Raw genomic sequence first — 16,398 nt, 5'->3', positions numbered from 1 at the left:
GGTAGTGACTCTGCTGAACTTTCCTCCACGAGATTCAGCCGCCATGGGGAAACCAAGGGGGCCCAAAGGGGCCACCCCGGCTGCCTCGGACCCGGAGAGCTCTGGTGGTCCCCGCCTACAACAACAATTCGACCGGGTCCTGGAGGCGATCGCAAACACGCGATCAGCTCTACAGCAAGACATCGCCCAGGTTGCGACGAGCTTGGGCCTCCTCAGGGCGGACCACGGCAAGCTCTCGGACAGAGTTAAGGAGGTGGAGAACTCAGTGAAGGTTCTGGAGCCAGCACAGAAGACTGTGGCCGCGACAATGAAGGATGCCCTGTCCCGGATCGATGCCTTGGAAAAACGGGCGGAGGACGCTGAAGGGCGTAACAGACGGAACAATATTCGGGTGGTGGGCCTGCCGGAAAAGATCGAAGATGGCGACATGGTGGCCTACTTGGAAGCTTGGCTCCGGGACACGGTAGCTCCAGAGGGTCTGTCCTCCTTCTACACCCTGGAACGGGCACATAGGGTGCCGGCGAGGCCGCCGCAACAGGGTCGCGCCCCACGTCCGGTGGTGGCGCGTTTATTGCATTTTCGGGACAGGGACCTGCTCCTCAACGCCGCCAGGCATAATGGCCCTTATCAGGTGGAGAATAGCCAGGTGAACATTTTCCCGGACTATACGTATGAGACCCAACGAAAACAGACCTCTTTCCTGGCGGTCAAGCGCGAGCTCCGGAGCGAGGGTATCCAGTACTCACTCCTCTTCCCTGCAAGGCTCCGTATTATCATTGACGACAAGACCCAGTTCTTTGATACCCCGGAGGAAGTCTGTAATTGGCTCGAACTATATAGGGCTGGCAAAGATGGTTTCGGCTCGTCATCCCAGTTGGCTATGGAACCTGGACAATAACGTCGTTCCAAGACCAGGCAAGCCTTCGACTGTGGAGACAATGGCGGAGCGGCGAGGAGTACTGGAGATGGTATCTAATCTGTCTGGTTCACAAAGCGGCCCCATTGTTGAAGAATCGGAACCCGGTGGTGAGGGGGCGCAGACGGACACAGAGGAGTCAGAGACCGATAGTGTTCACTTGCCAGTGGTTGCTCCAGACTCGGCTGAGGGCATGCTGGACGGGCAGGGATGACTGGGTGAGCTACTTCCATTTGGGTGGGGGTTTGCAGCGGGGGTTGTAGGGGAGGCGATTGATGCCATGATCCGCTGGGGGGGTTGGGGGGCCCCGATCGAGCTGACGCTTTTTTGACTTAGGGCTCGAATTAGTCTCGGTAGTCCGAGACTCGAAGGCCCATTACTGGCGCCCGGCCCGCACCTAGCCCTTAAGGCTCCCCTGCGGTGGCGACCGCAGGATTAGTCGGGGATCGGGGGGTTGTTGGGGACACGGTTTGGATGGGAACTAGATGGAGCTATTTGGGTCCTGTTCTGGGGTGGGTGGGAGGGGGTTTGTTTCAGATGGGTGTTGGGTCTTTGTTGGGGAAGATGGCCGCCATCAGTGTTGACTTGACTGTCGCTTGTTTTTTGTTTGAGCTTTGGTGGGAAAGCCCGGGACAGACAATGTGGGACAATGGCTGAAATCGCTAATGTGAAATGCATCACTTGGAATGTACGAGGGCTTCACACTATGTCTAGACGTCACAAGGTTCACGCTTATCTAGTGCGTAGAGGGGTGCAGATAGCGCTGCTGCAGGAGACTCATCTCACCAAGGCGGAAGGGGCGGCGCTGCAGCGTAGATGGAGAGGGCAGGTCTTCTACACTTCATACTCAGCTTACGCGAGGGGGGCGCTAATATGGATCAGGGCTGGGGTTCCCTTTCAGGTTACAAAATCGGTGGTGGATCCGGAGGGTCGATATGTGGCTATCTCAGGCACACTGGGGGGTAGGGACCTGAATATTTGTTGTATTTATGCACCTAATGTGGACCAGCTTGCCTTCCTCTCCGGGTTATCGGGCTCATTGGCCCACTTTCTCACGGGAACCCTCTTGTTAGGTGGTGATTTTAATTCAGTAGTAGACGTGGAGGCCGACCGCTCACACCGTCCCCTCGCGGACTCTCCAGTCCGCCGAGTGGCTAAAGGGAGGAAGGAATGGCAGACGCACTGGGGGCTCACGGACATCTGGAGAGCACAGCACCCCGACTCTAGAGACTATTCCTATGTTTCAGGCCTACATGAATTGCAAGTGCGACTGGATGGGTTTCTGGGATCGGCGGAGTTGGTGTCCGCAGCGGTCTGCTCTGAATATTTGACTAGGACCATCTCGGACCACAACCCCCTCCTATCGGACTTCCGTTGGTTTCCCGGGGTCCCTAGTGTGCCCACCTGGAAATTGCGCCCGGAGATCTTAGAGGACATAGTCTTTAGGGCGAACCTGGAGGACAAAATCTCTGATTATTTTGCGACCAATGGGGGCACCGCTGGATCGAGAGCGTCAGAATGGGACGCGTTTAAGGTAGTGGTCAGGGGCTATTGTATTTCTAAGAAGGTGGGCATGAGACGTGTCATCTTTGATGACCTGACCACGGCTGATCGGAAGCTCCGTGAGATGGAACTTCGCCGCCCCGGTCATCCTGAACTCCAGGAGCGTACGGCGGCGGCGAGGGAGCCGGTGGCGGCGGAAGTCGAAAAACTGCGCTGCTTCGATTATAAGGCCTACACCACTGGGTCGCTCACGGAGGGGGATAAGTCGGGCGCGCTGCTAGCATGGCTGGCCAATCCCACGCGCCGGACCTCTCTGACGACGTCCATGCGCACGGCGGAGGGGATTGAGGTGCACACCCAGCCGGAGATATTAGGCTGCTACCAGCGCTACTATGAACGGCTATATCGCAGTAACCCGACCAGAGACCCCGCCCTGATTGATGAGTATTTGCAACCCTTAGAGATGCCAGCGCTGGAGCCCGATGTGGCGAAGGCCCTGGGCTCCGACATCGAACTAGGAGAAATCCGTAGTGCCATTAAAGGGATGGCGAGGAATAAGACCCCGGGCCTGGATGGACTTCCGGTCGAATTCTACTCCACCTACGTTGACCTATTGGCGCCCCGACTGTTGATAGTCTACAGAGAGGCTAAGCGTTTGGGTCGTCTCCCCGGCTCGATGTGTGAGGCCTTAGTAGTTCCCCTCCTCAAACCTGGTAGAGAGTCAACTGACCCGGCGTCTTACCGACCGTTATCAATGTTGACGGTCGATTATAAAATCCTAAGCAGCATATTGGCATTGAGGCTGCTAGGGCACATGCGCTCTTTAGTGCACGAGGACCAGGCAGGATTCATTCCCAAGCGTAACACGACCATGAATATTCGCAGGTTGTTTCGCTTGTTGGGGGAACAGCACACAGAAGCCCCGTGCCCGGTGGTCCTTTCGGTTGATCTGGAAAAGGCCTTCGATAGTTTGGAATGGGATTACCTGCGCAGAGTGTTGCTACGCTTTGGTCTAGGGGAGGGCTTTGTCAGGTGGACCACGGTGCTTCATGCCTCGGCGTCGGCCAGGGTGAGAGCGGGCCCGCTGATTTCCCAACAATATCCAGTAGAACGAGGCACGAGACAGGGTTGCTCTCTGTCCCCATTACTCTTCGCGCTAGCGGTGGAGCCACTGGCGCTGTTGATCCGATCCGGGGTCTCTTTCGGCGGTTTGCGGACCTTATCTGGCCTGCATTATATCTCGCTGTATGCTGATGACCTGCTGCTCTTCCTCGAGGACTCGAATGCCGCTTTGAATGGGGCTGCTGCGGCACTGACGTCTTTCGGGGAGGTCTCGGACCTTCGTGTGAATTGGGCCAAGACTTGTCTGTTCCCGGTTCGCAGGGGAACGCCCAGACCTGACATCAGCAGAGAAATTAGGTGGGAACCCAGCTGCCTCAAGTACCTGGGGGTATACATATACCACGACCCCACCGACCTCCTGGATGGCAACATAGCCCGCTGTACTCGCGTGTTGCGTGGTAGTATGGAATTTTGGGCTACCCTGCCGCTTTCGGTGGCAGGGCGGATTGCTCTATTGAAAATGGTGGCACTTCCCCGGTTGCTCTACTACTTTCGAGCGCTTCCGATTTGGATCCCGCCGGCCACCTTTCGGCTATTGCGATTCATGGTGGTGGGGTTCCTCTGGGGTTCGGGCCGCCGGAGAGTGGCTCTCAAGACCCTGATGAGACCAAAGTCAGAGGGAGGCCTTGCGGTGCCGGATTTTGAGAAACATTACCTGGCGGCGCAATTGCAGACCTTCAACCAGGAGGTCGCGAGGGAGTTTCGTGGCCCGGAGATTGGGAGGGGTACGGGGATGCCTAGGCATGTTATCTCCTTCATCGCACTGCGCCAGCGTTTGGCCCTGCAGGACCTGACGCTCGAAGAAAAGACCATTAGATTATGCTGGAATCGCGCCCACGCCCGGGGACAGCTAAGGCTTCCGTATGCACCAGAAATACCGCTGGGGATGCTGATGGCCCTGCCTCACGGGGGAGACTGGTCACGCCTAGGACAGTGGGAAGACGCGGGATTGCAATTGGTGGGGGACCTTTATGAGGACGGGGTGTTACTGCCCTTCCAAGAGATTCTGGACCGTTTCGATGTTCCCCGAGGCGACTTCCTCTTGCACACGGCTCTGGTCCGAGCGATTCAGACGCACTGGAAAAGTGGGCTAGAGGAACCGCCTACGTCTCCGGTGTGCCAGTACGTTATGATGTCCGCGGGGACGGTCAAGGCAGTCACGTGCCTGTATAACAGATTGATTAACGAGGGCTTGCCCCCCCTCACCACCCTGCAGAATCGTTGGGAGGCCGACATAGGGAAAGAGATACCGGAGACGACCTGGTCACAACTCATGCGCCGAGCCTTGAAGGGAGTACGCCATGCCCGATTCCAACTAGTCCATTTTTACATACTCCACAGAGCCTATTTGACCCCGGCGAAGATTCAGCAGTACTTCGCCACGGATTCAGCAGATTGCCCCAGATGCCGAGCGCCTGAGGCGGACCTCCTTCATATGTTGTGGTCCTGCCCGGCGCTGTCCTCATATTGGCTTTTGATAGAGGATACTCTAAATAGGGTAAAGGGGAGAACTTTGTCGGTCGACGCGGCGGTGGGGCTCTTACACTGGTTCCCGCATACCCCTAAAAATAAAATTTCGAGTAAATTTATTGATTTGGGGCTTGTCCTCGCTAAACGGGAGATAACCAGGAATTGGAAGGCAAGAGTTGGTCCGACGGGGGCTAAATGGCACAGCAAACTTCTGAAGTGGGCTGCGGGGGAGAGCACTATGCGATACCAACTGGCGAGGCGGCAGCACAATGAGAGAGCGCTAGAATCAGCTCTGGAATGGGAGACGTTAGTGCAGGCCCTTAGAGATTATTGCGCTTCCAGCGATTCCGAGGGTGAAGATGCAGCACAACCTGAGTCCCGATAAACATCCACGATACGGATATGAATACAGTCATCTGGGGTTTTTCCCATAGGCTCTTCCTACACATACTGCTACACACTGATGGCGGGGTTGGGTGGGGGGAGGGAGTTGAATCATTGGGCTGTTGGGGGGGAGGTTTTTTTTTTTTTTTTTTTTTTCTGTTAGGTTGATCTAGAAAAGCAGATGAAGCCCGTGGGATTATCCGGATCAGCTTCGACGTTCTACCAGATCCCACCCTGTGTTCTCTATAAGAAGACGCCGCCCGACCCTTGGGTTGTGGGCTGAATGGCTGTGTACCCATGACATTTTCTCACGGGGGATCGGCTGTATCTACTCTTTTATTCCTGCAAATGTATTGCTGATCCGACATGTAATTTTGGCTACTTCCTGCAATAAAAATATATTTAAGGAAAAAAAAAAGACTCGGGAGCTCCTTAAGGAACCCCAGGAGTAATCAATGCAAGTCAAAAGGGAAAATCTGGCAATTAAAATCCAGCTTATAAAACAGAGATATTTTAGCACCTACTCTGGAAATCAAGGCAAACCAAGCATAAATGATGACTAAATAAAAACTAAGGAAAAATAGTCAAATTGTGTCGTAGTGGACATTGTTGTTCTTAATTGTTGACGTAATTGTTGATCCATTGATCAACCAGCTCAATCCAGAGCTTCGGAGGTACTCAAGAGACTGCATTGGCTCCCAGTCTCTAAGAGAATTACATACAAGGTCCTGACCCTTGCCTTTAAGGCCCTCCATTCGATTGGCCCAAAATACATCGGGAAGCGTATGGCCTTCTATGCCCCCAGGAGGACTTTAAGGTCAGCTTTGCTGGCTAAAGCCGTTGTCCCTACCATCAGACGTGCCCGCATTGGAGGTCGTTCCTTCCGTTACCTGGCACCTCGATGCTGGAATGAGCTTCCCTTTTCCTTAATTAAGGAAAGCCAACAGTTTGCTCTCTTTCAGAAAGGAACTGAAGACCTGGCTTTTCTCCCAGTTCTCTGAAGGCCCGCGGTCGGTGTTGTGTTGTGCACTTTTTCTTTCAGTTCTCTTTGCCAAAGCGCCGGGACACTCCATGGAGTAGCCGTGCGCTATAGAAGAGACCTTTATAACATAACATTGTGATCTAATTTAGTCATGGAGTCGCCAAAATGTGTCCCAACAATAATGAAGTAAAGTATGGAAATGCAGAGGGGTATTCAGAAAGGGAGAGTAGGCCGAATTTGTACAGAGCAACTGAACGAATACTTCTATCCGTTTTCAAACAGTGAAGAAGTGCACGGTCTCCGTTTCTGTTCGTGACCGATGTAAATAACATGCAAAGGAGCAAAACTCTTAAACTGGAGTGCTAAACTTGTTACCAATTTCTGCAAATCTGACTGACGAAAGATACAACCAGATACCATATGCTTACTTGTCATAAGATCATTCAATACAAACCTTATCCATACCAGCAACACCCCGGAGAAAAAAATTCCACTCTGGTTCTGTGATTTCTTGTTTTTGCCGCATAATGTCCACACAGAGCATAAAGCTGTAGATCAGTTTGTGTTTTTCGAAAAGGCCCCTTGAAACATTGGTATAGGCTGTCAGTAGAGTTTGTCTCAACAGTGTTGCCAGCCGAACTTCTAAGACATCACTTTTTTCAGAAGTATCAATAGTTGTGTTGAATAGCTGTGAAGAAAAAAAGCAAGTGTCAAAGCGTTTTGGCGTGCGTATCTCATTCACTACTGCTGCATTCGCTCCAGGTGATTTGTCACGCCAGTAGATGAGAAAATGTATTACAGTAAATTGTATATACAAACACACTAACATTAATACAGCACGGGATTGCAATTACCGAATTTAACAATAGGCTTTTATAGCATGGCTGCACTCAAGTGAATATTTAGTTTTAACTTTTTTTTCTATCACCGTCATATATTCCTAATACCTGTGCTCGCCATTTATGCTCATTATAGGTGAACGTCATACCTAATCATCAGTTATGAACCTTCCACAAGTTCGTCTAAAATGGCCCCCACACTTGTTGGTCACATATGTTCTTCACACCTGCTAAGCGCAATCGTCCATCACACATTTCTTTCCCGTATGTTCGCCGGAGTGCCATACCACACTCATCCCGAAGTGTCAGTTTATGCAGATATCAAGCTCGCTCCTCATGTTTGATCATCAACGTTCTCCTCACATATACTTATCACAATAACTATTCCCATACACTGAGCCCAAAGGAAAGGAGGGCCACAGATCTAGAACAATGGCTAACACCAAGTTAATCAGTGTGTGACGCCAGAATACATGTCATGTGCAATGAATGACATTTGTGCAATAGTGTCATACCCTAGAAATGCATACCTGAATGCACTTATAACTTTATTTCTACAACCAACATGAAGAAGAGACCAATGAACCTTGATGATTCGTTTCTGGTGATGACTCAAATCAGTAAGATAGACGGACGGATACGATATTTAAACACCACATTCTTTATATGAATATACAGATTGAATATGAAGGGATTTTAATGCAATTATAAAAGTGTATTTCATAAAATAGTGTTGGTCAGCAAAAATATTTGAAAAATAGAAAATGATCTGCCAACAACATACAAAATTGTGGATCCATCAAAAGTAGAGGTTAGCAAAAACTATATTTTGATTAATAGGATTTTACTTTATTACACAAACGAAAAGGGAAAACTAGCCTCAATTTATGAAAATATGCGATTTATTATATAGAGTCTAATTGAGTATTTAAAAACAAGAATCGTGCGAGTGAGTTGTAGCATGTACAGTGTTATCCTACTGGACTTGGAGAGAAGCATTGCCATCACAAAACAGACAGCACACAACACATCAAATACAGACACAAAAACGCACACATACAGCTATGGTATACAGACAGAGGATTTTGGATAACCCACTCCAGCCACTGGTTTAGCCCACTTAAACCATTCAACAGCTGCATTTAGGGATTGGCTAACAGGGCAGTCCACCAGTGTTGGTATTAGCCAATGGCCTTTCGGAGATATAAACATCCTAAAAATTGAGTTCCATATACTTTCACTGGCATCAAATTATTTTTCTGTTCCCAAGTCTCCTGTCCATGACACTTTCTCTCTCCGCTCACCTCACCAGTTGATCCCTGGTCCGCCCCTCCCCACACATCATCGTCTTGTGCCACTGCTTTTAAATGATGTTAATTTTTTTCAAGTGTTACTAGGCTGTTCGTCACTATTTTTCACACTCCAGCATACTTTATTTTTATATTTGGTTTATTTCATACAAATGTTGTAATACATGAGTCTGTAATTGGAGGAATGTGGTTTTGGGAAAGCATGAATGATGTGGTAATCCTATCAAGACTGGAAACAAGCATTGAAAATGCAACAGGTCTCGCCTTTGGTTAAGTTAAAGCCATTTGCTTTGCTAATGGTATTGTATAGCAAAGCAAATGGCTTTAACTTAATAAAAGGCAAGAGCTATTGCATTTTTAATGCTTGTTTTTTATAGGTGTACGTAACTACCCATTTCATTTCCACCTCTATTCATGGTCTGAAAATTCCCTGCTACCAGCTTCAGTTTTTTAGTTCTCTTGACACCAATCACATGATCAAAAGGATCAAATTATGGACGGAATGCTGAACAATGCAAACATTCACCCCCAGTCTCAAGGATCTGGGTTTAATCCACTTGGGTGGTGCGGTGAGCAAAAGAACGATGCATTAAACCCAGACCTTTATGACTGGGGGTGAATGTTTGCATTGTTCAGATTTGAAGCACTTCACAGTGAGTAGCATGCTACTCCGGAATTCAAGGTTAGAGGTTACTTTAGTAGTATATGTTTTCAGGTGAATGGCTGGTGAGCTAGATAGGCTGGCAGAGATTAGGCAATGTTAGATTACACGGATATGGTTTTATAGAAGAGTGTATGATCTATGAAGTGACAATAATTACAATATTAAGCATTATGGTAGACATGTATGAGACTGAAAGGAGGCTATACTCATAAATAGAAGGTATGCAGAGGAAGGAATGTAAGGAGAGAGTAATTCTGAAGTAAGAAAGGAGAGGAATCAAGCAGAAGTAAATAAAGGGAGACTTTTCACACAGGGCTTTAAGAATATAGTGGGAAAAGCCGTAATGAGATAGCAACTTGTGTGCAAAATATAGTAAAATGTTCTGAATAGTTCAAATGTACTCTTGTGGAAAGGGGCACCAGTACTACCCAACAACGAGAAGTTTGCAACTTCTTATTACTTTGGCGACTTTCTCGACCAGTGCAGTAGGGGTGCTGGCATTAAGACAACGTGGCACTTTAATCTTGCTCCATCAAGATGATGGCATAGCTAATCAGGCCATTAGCCACAACCTTCACAACGCTAAGTCACTCTGCAGTCAGATGATCCAAGAGGACCTGCATCATGAGGGAGGGGTAAACACGGATGCAGAGGTTTGACACCTGAGGTCTCCTCAAGGGACCGAGAATGTACCCAGCTTTACAGTTTTCAATCACCTTCTTTTGGTTAACACCAACTCATGGTTATACTAAACTGCCTAGATACCCAACTCATCTCCACTGCATGCTTGAAAAATTTTACCTTAATTAAGCATGAATGTCAATCAGATTCCAAACATTTCGATGAAAAGGTAAAGAATTGGTTTGCCATGGCAGCACAAGTGTAATGGGGCCCCCTAAATAGGACTTCTGCTTTCCTGAAGTATTTAAAATCATCAACAAGAATTGGCTAGGTCAAAAGGCTTACATAATCACTATAGCAGCGACCAAAACAATAAAATAACTCCGCTGCAGTGAATAATATTGTTTAAAAAAATTGGTTATTCACCCAGTGCGTTTATAACGTATGGATGAGAAATAATTAAATGTGCGTTTATAGCACATTTTTCAGATGTACAAACAGCTTTTTATGCATTTGTAAGGAGGCCCAGCAATAGAGAACAGGAACTGGCTAAGGAACTAAAGCTCTATTAAAAGAGCTAGCTATAAACAGACTTAAAGCAGAGGGTGATCACAGTTGAAGTGTGCGGATCCTCGATCTTGCGGATTTATAGACTAACTCCCTAAGTGCTACATGGACATCTGCCGTCTAGTGACATTGAAAGGGTGGTCAACTTGTACCTACATATTATTCGGCTGATGAGTGGGTGTGTTACAAATCAATAAAAAGAATCATGGCAACTGCAGCATAGAAGTTTGCAAAAAAACTTAATCGTTCATCTATTATGCTTTGCCACAATGTGGAGCCCTTTTTAAACAATACTAAAAGCACAACACAGAAGAACCCGTAGCACTAACGAATGTGCATATGCTCCTTTTGTGCAGTATTCTAAAAAACTGATACGTCCAGCTGCATTATGCTCCCACGCAGAAACCAATTAATGAACTGACAATAACAAGTGCCATCCCATGAATGATCTACGTGGTCAGTCATTTTGGTGCAAGAAAAAAAATAGGTAGATGAACTGAAGATGCAGTAAGATCAGTGGTTACATGGCTTTAGTTTGGATTCTGGAAGGAACATAAAAACAAATAAAAAAATTACCTATAATACATTTATCCTTGGTCGCAAATCCCTAAAATGTCCTCATTCGCTCTTCGCCACAGAACCAACGTCAATGAACTTCTAGGAGCGCTTGAAGGTCATCCACTTAACTGAAAACGCTGTATTCCTACCGACTCAACTGCAACATAAGTAGTCAAAGCTTTGGTGAAGCCACACATTAGGTCCTGCACACAACACCTAAACACAGGAGGTAAAGCGGCGAGGAATTCTCGGAATGCAGGGGCCATTTTCTTTCCAGAGGGACTCTAAACTTCGCGGATCTCAGTCAGAGGCCGCTCGGGGAGAATTGAATCTTCAAAGAAACCGGATGACCGCAATAGCTTACCATTTCTCCTTAAAATCGATCGCAGGCATTCGAGCTATTGGGGGCGAGGGATCAATGCGCACGTCCCCAGCTGTCCGCATTTGATTCTCTTCACCCGCCTCCCGAAGAGTCACAGGCAATAGAGAAAAGAGGCAAAGGCTGCGACAGGAAGAGTCCCCTGCAGACGGTTGTCAGCCAACTCTTCACCATCTTCCTTTGTCTTTCACTTGACCCCTGTTCGGTGCCGCGGAGGGAGCCAAGCACGCAGGACACAGTATGTGAAAGGAGAGGAGCCCTGCAGCCTGCTTCCACTTTAACAGCCCAAGGCCAGCAACCTAGCCTGCTGCCCGGCACCGCCCCCGTGGCCCACTCATTGGTCCACGCCAACCAACCCCTGGAGCCATTGGCCGCCATCAACCGCAGCCTTTCCCTTCCAAACACTTCCTGTTTGGAAGTTACCTTGAGCCATGCGCAGGGGTCAGGGCTTCCAGCTGGAAAGAGGTCTATGCACTAGGGAAATCTGATTTTTCCACTGCAAAAGCAAAGGGTTAGTGGAGACGGTCTCTTATGTACCTGCCAACATCGGGAGCACTTAAACATGATGATACGCTGACATTATCTTAATAACAAGCAGTGAGTGTTTAAAAGAACGGAGAACAACACAAGTATTTACGTCGCAGACGCCATGACGTACACTTTTTTCTCTTTACTTCCTGCTGGCGTAAAATGTTTATTATCTTCTTTAGGGGGCCATCTGTTTCGCCCCATAAAGAAGATGAGAAACCTTTTACACCAGCAGTAAGTCGGGGAAGTCCATCCGAATGGGACGGACTAGAAAGAGAAAGCTGTACGTCAGAGGACGCTCTTTTCCAATGGCTGGCCACCGTTTACCCTAAACGGGGACGCCAGTCAATGGAAAAGAGGGTCGGGGCTTAACCTTGCTAGTGAAATCTATCCTAAAACATAAGATCTCGCAAGCGAGACTGCGCATGCGCAGCCTACGCTAGCTAAGACTTAAAAATGCAGATTAAGAGGTGAGGAAACTCTGCCATGCTAACTCAGCCAAATCTGCAATCGTTCACACCAGTAGGCAGAGGTAAATTAACTGAGAAGGCTGGAGGTGAACCAGTCATATCTAGAATGAAGTATCCCACAAAACCTCCACAGATTAACCTCTGAAAATCTCTACCAGGAAAAGAGGACGAAACAATACAGTAAGGTAAGCACAAGAAAATGACATGCAAGGAAACCACCACAGCATGTCCACAGGATGAAAAATGTGGGTATTCACAAAGTACCTCCTCATCAGATGTACAATCCAAACATTTCAATGTCTACCCATGTGGATGGAAATTCTGCTGTAGACAACCATAATTTCTGGAAAATCTGCTAGTATATATGCAGGACAAACTCAATAATAGGGAAGAAAACTATTGAATCAGGAAGCAGACGACTGAGATTAACAACAAAGACATAATTTCAGGACAAAGGGACTAATTCAAAGCTCACTCTTAAGTATACGTTATTCATAAAAAACAATAGGTCCACCCATAGTCGCCAAAGCTGTTCATAGCAGAACCGTAAAAAATTAAAGTTGTTCTTGGACATTAGCAAAACTGGGCTCCTTTATGGCAGAAGTTTCCACAAAGGACCCCTCACTCCAAGTGGGTTAACCTGGGTGATCTCATAGAGTTAAGCTAAAAAGTCAGTGTACTGATGCTACATCTTAAAAACCCAACACGGATGACTTTCACACTGCGATATGGTCCAGTCATCTCTAAACAGGGGCAGTCATAGAAATATTCGTTATAATGAAACTCATTGAATGCCTTGTATATATAATTCATTTAATTTTTAGTCTTTTCTTTTGACTTAATTGTATAGTGTTATGTATTTTGATAGCACAGACATAGCCGGACAGTGTTTAACTCAAAAGCTTTCCAACTTAAATAGAAAACATGTTTCATAAAATAGACACCCAAAAAAGTACCTAATGAAAAATACTGTTATGTATGTTGTTCCCAAGCGTAAGTCAATATTTTAAAAAGCTAATCAAAGAGAGCCAGGAAATCAATATTTTGCACTGCACATAGTTTTTATGAGGGGTTACCCTTTTCAACTGTGAAACAAGCATTTGCAATGCAATAGGTCTAGCATTTGCGAGAGTTTGTGCTGTTGGCACTGTAAATGACAATGCCTTTTATTTAGGTGTTGGTTTTCAAAACAGTTAAATAAAAGGCATTGTCATTTACAATGCCAATTACTTAAACTCTCGCAAATGCTGGTTTGCAAAAGCAGCTCATGCCACGCGTTTTTACTTTAATGGCGGCTACGCCCCTTTCTTTATATGTGGCTCTTGTAAAGAATTGTAAAAAGAAAGCGAGGTATGGGGTGCTTTTACCCCTAAAAAATGATTTGTTTATCAAGCTGACAAACATATCGGGTTCTTTTTATTTGTAAAACCGCCCCATTCTGCGCTTTCACTTTAATAGCGGCGGTACACCTTTCTACAGACAAGTCGCGTCTAAAGAAAGGGGCGCGGCTGGCATTAAAATAAAAATCAAAAGGAAAGTTGTAAGCGCTCCAATGGTCCAACATTTCCTGGATCAAAATCACAGTGAAATGGATTTTAAATGGACTGTACTTTGGACAATAGCGCCAAGCGGCAATAAGGGCCCAATTGATATCGAAGAAACACTCCTCAGGAAAGAAGCATATCTCATTCTAAAATTTAATAGCACGCAAAATGGACTAAATTCACTTTCTGAAGTGTCCAGGCTATAATGTCATAATTGCGTGGGGCTCCACGGGGTTTGTTATGGCCCCCTTGACTGAAGGGTAGAACACCAGGCAAGTTAGAATAATGCTTCTGTTGCACTCAGCGCATTTCGAGTGAACTACATAACCCAGAACGCCTATGGTCCCAGATTAGCCTTTTAGTTACCTAGCAACCAGGCCGCCGCCTTCCATAGCGAGCGGAGTCTGAGTGGGAGTAAGACGCTGGAAACGAGGTGAGCTGAACTAAAGGGTGTTAGATACAACCGTTGCCCGCTACAGGGACATAAACTAATTCCCTCGTCCTTTTAAACAGTGCGCAACTAGAAGCAACACGGGAACACACACGGGACCCGTACAAAGAGAAACCGATCGAAATCAGCTGATAACGGAGCCAGCGGCTCCCGAAGCGCGCGGTGCACGCAAAAAAGGTAGGAATCATTCTCATAATGCTCCTTGCCCATTGAGAGTACTACAGAAGCGCAATGATAGTAAATCTATCCCCGCCTTTCCCCTAGGTCAAAAAACTTCACCGTGCGTAGGGATGGCCCCCATACGGACCCATAAACACTGAAAGGTACGTTCAGCAGTGCTTTGACATGAGGTCACAGCAGAGCTAGCTAGCATAGAACGATGCTTGAAATTGATTTTTTTAATTTAACTTCCTTCAGACGACAGTCCCATTGATGCACAAAATCCTATATGAGAACTACAGCGACAAATAAGGTACTATCACTTTTGAATGTGGTACATCACTAGCAGTGTGAAATAAGGAGGCTACATACTGACATTCACATACTGTTACCTTTCTTTCACACACATACAGACAGAAAGCAACCAGGCCCTGAAGAGAACCCAAAACTATTGTTTGGAGTTCGAAACGCGTCGGCATGAAAGGAGACGTAATTTTTGATCACTGAGAGTTTGTAGAATTACAACATTTGTGTAATGTGACATCTCCTTGTTAATGTGAATCTGTCGAATATTGTTCAAAAACTTTGTTCATTTATGGTCATTGAGGCTTGCATATTTATCTTGCACCTTTTTTTGAACATCCTGAAATTGGTACAGTTGTTTTGTATGATTCACTTTGTGATTTTGTTCACGTTGTAAATACTGTATTGTTGTTAATGTATTTATTTGTTATATGTGTAGTGTTCCTTCTCTGCCATGAGAAGTTATGATTTTTTGATGAAAAGATTTGAAAACAAAGGTAAATAAAATACCTAACATATCCGACTGAAGCTGATGTGTTGCCTATAATCAAGGGCTAATGGAATGAGCGGGGTGGCAAATTTTGTTGTATAAAGCTCTAATCATTGAGCCACACTTCTCCAGTGCTTTAAGACAAAATAGTTAACAAGCGTGGGGACGCCAAACGCTGGCACCTCACCCCAGCAGTAGAGTGCGAGGCCGAGCAGGAGGGCTGGTATTGGTGTGTGGTCACATAAATTAATTAAAAAATATCAAGCAGGGTGACTGGCAATGAAGTAGCATAGCATGTGCAGAAGTGCTGTGCTATGCAAAGGTAAAGAAAGGTATCTTTCACAAAAAAAGCGCAGCGTCCATGTTTGGGCGGCGCGCTGCCAGGAAAACAGGGTGGGTTAGGGAAGAGCCTATTGTGCCGGCAACAGCAGCTAAAACACAGACATTAAAGAAAATAGCGCTCACAGACTGTAGATAATACAGACCGTGTAACTAACAAGTAAGAAGTCCAGTCCTCATGGGAGGTTACAAATGCAGACAAGGCGTTACTGTGGAGGGACTACTAAGCCAATTCATGAATCAAAATCAACCATTTATAACGGACAGTAACAGGAGCCAATTGAAAAGATGGGAGTGGAGTGGTGTGGCTCACTGGTTAGAGGCGGCAGACCCAAGAGCAGAGGACGGCCCGGGACCAGGGTTCAATTCCCGACACGGCAGGGTCGTGGACCAGGGTCAGCGGACTCGATAATTCTCATCTCGGTGCCTACTCTAACCAGGGATCACACTCGGCAACTCTGGGCATTAGCTTGCCTCATCTCCACAACGACCCCCCACATACGACGGGGATGCCTGGTTTCACCTTGGAGATACCCAGTAGGGACCATCTCACAGGGAAAGCCAGGACGGGTTCCCCAGCAGTCTACTGCGCAGAGATACTCCTTCGGGAGTCGATTCTAGCGCATTACAAACCCACAATTAATGGGAGGAAAAGGAACGGAGCTTCAAGTCAATACCTGAATACAGCATGCCTCGCAGAGCAGCACATGTGCTGCCCAGGCTCGACCTAAAAAAGAAGCAAATAGCAGACCAAGCAAGTGCCAAGCTAAATCTGAACACCTACAGCATGACTAGCTAT

General features: G+C 47.0%; 1 protein-coding gene across 1 annotated transcript in view; it reads right to left on the bottom strand.

Annotated features, from left to right (window-relative positions):
* DNAH6 (dynein axonemal heavy chain 6) overlaps positions 1–16,398 on the bottom strand; it is a 2,460,712-nt gene that overhangs the window by 457,440 nt on the left and 1,986,874 nt on the right. The window contains exon 61 of the mRNA XM_086961829.1: positions 6,832–7,065. Within this exon, the coding sequence (XP_086817955.1) occupies positions 6,832–7,065 (234 nt within the window). The remainder of the gene's footprint in view (positions 1–6,831; positions 7,066–16,398) is intronic.

This window comes from Lissotriton vulgaris, chromosome 3_1 (genome assembly GCF_964263255.1).
Source record: "Lissotriton vulgaris chromosome 3_1, aLisVul1.2, whole genome shotgun sequence".
Classification (NCBI taxonomy): Eukaryota; Metazoa; Chordata; class Amphibia; order Caudata; family Salamandridae; genus Lissotriton; species Lissotriton vulgaris.
Note: the sequence above shows the minus strand (reverse complement) of the source record. Positions and strands in the feature narration are given on the sequence as shown.